Source organism: Octopus bimaculoides, chromosome 2, assembly GCF_001194135.2.
Source record: "Octopus bimaculoides isolate UCB-OBI-ISO-001 chromosome 2, ASM119413v2, whole genome shotgun sequence".
In the NCBI taxonomy this organism is placed as follows: Eukaryota; Metazoa; Mollusca; class Cephalopoda; order Octopoda; family Octopodidae; genus Octopus; species Octopus bimaculoides.
This window is the reverse complement of record NC_068982.1, coordinates 93,788,837-93,794,512: the sequence shown is the minus strand read 5'-3', so window position 1 is coordinate 93,794,512 and position 5,676 is coordinate 93,788,837. Positions and strand designations below refer to the sequence as shown.

The 5,676-nt window shown below is 32.4% G+C and overlaps 1 protein-coding gene across 10 annotated transcripts in view; it reads right to left on the bottom strand.

Annotated features, from left to right (window-relative positions):
* The window catches only part of LOC106871763 (protein phosphatase 1 regulatory subunit 12A), a 216,364-nt gene that overhangs the window by 74,040 nt on the left and 136,648 nt on the right, over nt 1-5,676 (bottom strand). For 9 of the 10 annotated variants that reach the window (XM_052978463.1, XM_052978462.1, XM_052978464.1 and 6 more), the window contains 3 exons: nt 5,328-5,412; nt 3,441-3,614; nt 622-725 (listed from right to left, as the gene is read on the bottom strand). In XM_052978463.1, the coding sequence (XP_052834423.1) occupies nt 622-725; nt 3,441-3,614; nt 5,328-5,412 (363 nt within the window). The remainder of the gene's footprint in view (nt 1-621; nt 726-3,440; nt 3,615-5,327; nt 5,413-5,676) is intronic. The other variant, XM_052978465.1, reaches the window with a different exon arrangement.

Below are 5,676 nucleotides of genomic sequence, written 5' to 3'. Positions count from 1 at the left end.
GTGCATGTTATTTTTGACAAAAGTTTTCTTATGACGGCTTCTCTTCACTGTCTAGAAATCTACAGATGCACATACGCACATAATAGAGAAAAATGAAACAAATATGGACGACTTGCTCCGAAACACCACCGAGTGGGGAACGCTTCTCAAAAATAACCTGCAGTTGTTTCCTTCAAAATTCCTATATGCTCGAAATGTACATACATCAAGATATATTTGTAGAAAATTTCACGAAAAGATATTCATTTTCCTGGAAGTTAAGAAGAATTTAAGTGGACTGTTGGAATTTCCGAAAATTGTCCCCCACCCCCATTCCAAAACACTTTCACCGGAAATTTTTGTATATTCGGATTCTACATAGTAAATATTATATGCATAGAAAATTTCATTCAAAAATATTAATCTTTCTGAAAGTTATGACCTCCCAAAGTCTGGGGGGTAAAACCCTGTAGTTATGCCACAATATCTTCTGTATATCAATGGATAATAAGTGAAGTTTCAAGCAAACAAACCAGTCACTTATACAAGGAGTGAACAACACCCACTCAATTATCTTTAGTTACAGTAAACTGGACAAACCCAGGAACTGCTAAGTAATTTGACATGGTGCAGCATACATACCTTTAGATTGTAATTAATAACTCCTGTTGATCTTCTTTCCCGCTTGGCTCGGCGGGCTTTCAAGGCGGACGTTTCTCTTCTCTCTGAATCCTTTTCTTTCTCAGCTTCAGGAATAAAATAAAATACCTATGAATATCATAGAATCATATGATATGTTCAGGTTAATTTAAAACCTAAAGCTACATTGTACTGCTTGAGATTTTCACATAAAGAGTACACCAATTCCATCTAGATTAGCAAAGAAAGTCCAAACAAAAATTTAAGACGAGCAGCTTGGACACTAGAGAACACAAAACTATATGGGCCTGATTACCACTGCAGCATTGTCCAACACCATGCAAGATGAAAAATGAAACTTATGTTGATGATACATCAATTTATAATGAAGTTATGTGTACATATGTCAGTATGTGACATGATGTATACACATGCACATATATAGAAACCCTATATGGTGTTTATAGGCATCAGCATTCACAAAATTTTCAACACCCACAATGTCATTTTACACTATTTTCAAGTGAAAAACCATCCTATCTGATCAGACTTTGGTTATAAGGGAGAGAGAGAGAGTGTCCACTCAAAAACAGTAAATGAGCAGTTTCATTAGGTCTAAATTCATTCTGATTTAAATCATATATTTTAAAATTTTAAGCAAATAATGTTCCATAAACACTTTGGTCAATTCAGAAGTGAACACACTCATTATGGAATTCAGAAGAGATCATCTACTTACTGTAGTTTAATCATTTTTTATTGATAGGCTTTATGAGTAAGTGTGTTAAAATGAAGCAGTTTCTTAAGCCTTTTCACACCTTTCTAACTAGAGTGAGGATTAAAGATAACGAAGTTGTTACAGTAGTTGCTATTTAGTTGAACTTAATTTTTGTCAGAAGGCAAAATATAGTCAGGAAAAAATATGAAGATCTGGGGTGATAAATACAAAGAGGGGAAATAGGGAAACAGTAGAGTAAAGGGAGGAGAAAACCTTGTAAATGAAGAAGGTTTAGGTTGGGTGTAATTAAGTTGGGAAATTGAGGAAAGCAAAGAACACAGCACATTCATGAGCTACATATTCTTCTGTCTCTTCTTTTGCTACAACAAATGCTGTCGGGAGATAGGATGTTTACCTACTAGGAAGATGACTTCACTAAGGACACTTTATGTTGGTATGTAGAGATTAGTCATTTAGAAAAATACAATCACACAAATAGCAGAATTTGTTAATCCTTGGTTACAAGGTGTCTCTTTACTAAAAATCATGAAATAAATCATGTAGAAAGTAAATAAATAAATAAAATACAAACAGTGCAATCTTTGGCAACCCTTGTAATAATATTTGAGAAAAGAAAAGAGAAGAAATACCATTCAAACTCATGCAAGCATTTCTGTGAAATAACAAAACTAAGCTACTGCTATGGATAAATAACAGATCACCATACACAAAATTAAGTTAATATACAAATTACTATCAATAAAGAGGCAAGTTGGCAGTGTTACTAGTGTTGATAAAATGCCTGGTTTCATCTCTTCTGGTTTACTACACCGAGTTCAAATCCTACTCGTCTACTTCGCCTTACAATCCTTTTGGAGTTGACAAAGCAAGTGGAATAAGTACAAGGATAGAAATACACAAATTAGTTCCAATGTAATGAGGTTTTAAAATTCAATGAAGATTACAGGTTCAGCAACTTTCTTTTATGAGATTTTTGTATCAAAGAATGCTTTCTCCAATTTTCTGTACATGCACAAAACCCTCATCATTAAGCTTTTAGTTACGGTATTTATTTTGAGATGCTCTGTGTTTCTTTCAATTACTTCAAATATAACAAAGAATTTAGTAAAATAACTTAGTTATCATTCAGCTAGTGTTAGGAACATAAATTGTGACTAAAGCTTGGAAGATTTTAATTCAAAACTTATGAAAACAAGACATTTGTACTCAGAGCCAGAGCCAGTTTCAGCTGGGTTGGTAACAAAAAGGTTAAATAACAACATATATTTTGCATAATATATAATGTCTAGATATTTTGCATTTCACTGAGGTTAAACCTATAATGAAAGGCATTACATCCATGACCAAGTCTTTTCCTTTCGTACAGTAGACCTGAGACTATATATAATTAAAGAATCCTTTTCCAGGAGGGCAGAGTGTTATCTGATGTAGTTTGGTTACTAATTATAGTGAGTCAAGCAACCATATAAAAGCCTCTAGATGACATACTCAATGACTGGTAGAGCAGTGACATCAACTGCTACAAGGTCAAGATGTTCCCAAAAGGAATAACTGCAGAGACCAGAAAGAGTTATAACAGATTAAAGAGGAAATTGGCTTAACTGTGGTGCAGTTTGAAGTACTTTAGTGAAGATCCACTAAAGTAAGCAAACTATTATACCAAGCATTTATTGATCTTGAAAACCTGTGATATGGTATGACACTATCTAGGCTGGTGGTCTTTAAGAAAACTGAGCAGAGATATAAGAAGATATGCTTAAAGGAAAATATGTTTCTAAAGAAAATTTGAAATAGAAATAATGATAATATTTCTCACACAATGACATCCATTAACTTAAACCACTCAGCATGTTTAGGTTGTTTGACTATAGGAACCTATATTTCTCTGTCTTAAATAATGTAACAAATACATAAGCAATCCATTACTTTCTACTCTTAAGGCTAATTTAATCCTAGGCTGTTACGCTTTTTTCTTAGAGTTAAATTTGTGTCAAAGTACTGTGCATTTCTTTCAACTAATAATTTCTTCTTTGCAACTGGGCTGACAAAAAAATAAAGTATTTCAAAGGAAACTAGGTTGCACCTTTCGTTTCTTTACTTGGGTCTTTTGTTTCTTCTTCTTTCTTCTTTTCTGACTCTTCATTTCGAAATCGGTTTCGAAATGAAGATGTTCTGTTGAAACCAACAGTAGAATTTCCTGTGTTACTAATATCAGATACACTTAGTAGAACATTTCTTTGGTTATGCTGACCATGAGCTGGAAAGGAAAAAAACATTCACTTTGAATGCAACTGCTAGAAACACAAAAGTGGTACACAATGTATGGAAGTAGATCCTAGCCAGGTCTTTAACCAGTTTTTTTTCCCCACACTTTTTTTAGTATTGTAATTTCTACTATTTTTTGCACTACAATTGTTAAAATAACTATTTTTTTCTCTGAATTCCTCACACAAACAAGTAAATGCCTTCAAATGCTTCTAAGGTCTTTAACTAAAAAGCAACAAAGTGTGTAATCAATTTAATGAAGTCTTGTTTCATAATAGCCAATGCTATAAAAATATCAGAAAGCCGTTTCTATGAAGAGATTTACCCTCTCTTGTCAGTTTCCTAAAGTTAGTAATATTACAAAGAACTACAATGAAAACATGGGGATAAATTAATCTCTGCATCTAATTGATGAGGAGAGGGAAGGTCGATGCATATTTCTCAACTGTATACAGATGTGAAATAAAAAAAATAAACTATTATTTGTTTAGAAGAAGAGAATATCAATGTAAGTATAACCTAACACATCTGAATATTAGAATATTCTAATTCCTAAAATTACTTTGCTCAGGAAAGTGCTACAATTTTCTTTCATAATAGATCAATTTAAATACTTAAGTTTTCTTTCATTTTCTTTATAGGTTCTCAATTTTAGAAGCTGTGAAAGTCTTCATCTTCAGTCTAATTGATAAAATACATTTTCAATTAGTTTCATAGTTAATATATTAGTTTGGCAGATTCAAATGAGAATACACTCATTGTTGTGTTTTGTCACAGGAGAACAACTGCTTCTAGATGAAAGTGTATTCATAACACACTTGATTCATTAGAGTAAGGGTCTCTGGAACAGCCAGTGTTGTAATATTGTGTCATCAAGCAAAGGCAGTCCAGGCTAATGAATTCCACCAAAGTTCAAAGCGCTTGTTTATAACTTCAGCAAGTACATTTAATGTTGGAAGCTGCAAAAATAACATGCAGCGTTTCTAATACTTTTTTGTTTCGAACTTCAGTCAGAGGGAAATTTCATTTGCCTCCAATCAGAAAAGTTAAGGATATTTTAACTTTTTTCCTTTTTTCTTTTTAAACTTTGAAATTAGTAATATAAAGGAGGTCAAATGTCTACATTGAAAGAATATAGACAATGGATACTCCCAGTGCAGTTACTATAGAAGAAGACAAGAAAAAAAAAAAAAGATCTTTGTTAACTATATTTTCAGGATAAAAAGGACTTTATTGATTGATGCCTTTCTTAAAAATATATCCTTATGTAAATTCATCAGTAAAATAAAATCATAGAAACATTAGTATAAACAAAAAAATAGTAACAAGAAGAAACTCAACAAAACCAGAAAACTAAACTATTGGAAACTAAGTTGTAGAGGTAAAAAGCATTTTAAAAAAATGTTTTTAGCAAAAACACAAAACAAATCAATAACTCACTTTAACTTCAATAAATATGGGCATGCATATCAAAACCCTTTAGCATTCAGATTATCAAATGTAATGCCAATTTATTTACATCGTTTTGAATTAATCATGCATATCTCATAGCTTCAAGATTTCACTGATGTGATTGGAGACCAGCTCATAAAAGGTTGAACATAAAACAAGTTAAATATTTGTTTAAATGCTAAAGGGTTACAGAACCAAAGAGGAAAGTAAAATAGTTAAAATAATTATGATGAGGAAAAAAAAAACAACTTACAATATGAATCTATTGAATATATATTAGGTGTGCTGCTGGTTGATAATTCTGACTCCCTTGGTCTTCGATATGGCGCTTGGTTGCTCTAAAACAATGAAGCTCAATTAATTAGCCAAATGTAATCAAATACAACAGTATATTGCAGCTACCCCACCCATGCCAACTTCGAAGGCAGACATTAAACAATGATCATCGTATATTTTCTTTTCTTTTATTTGTTTCAGTCATTTGATTGCGGCCATGCTGGAGCACTGCCTTTAGTCGAACAGATTGACCACAGTACTTATTCTTTGTAAGCCTAGTACTTATTCTATTGGTCTCTTTTGCCGCACCACTAATTTACGGGGAC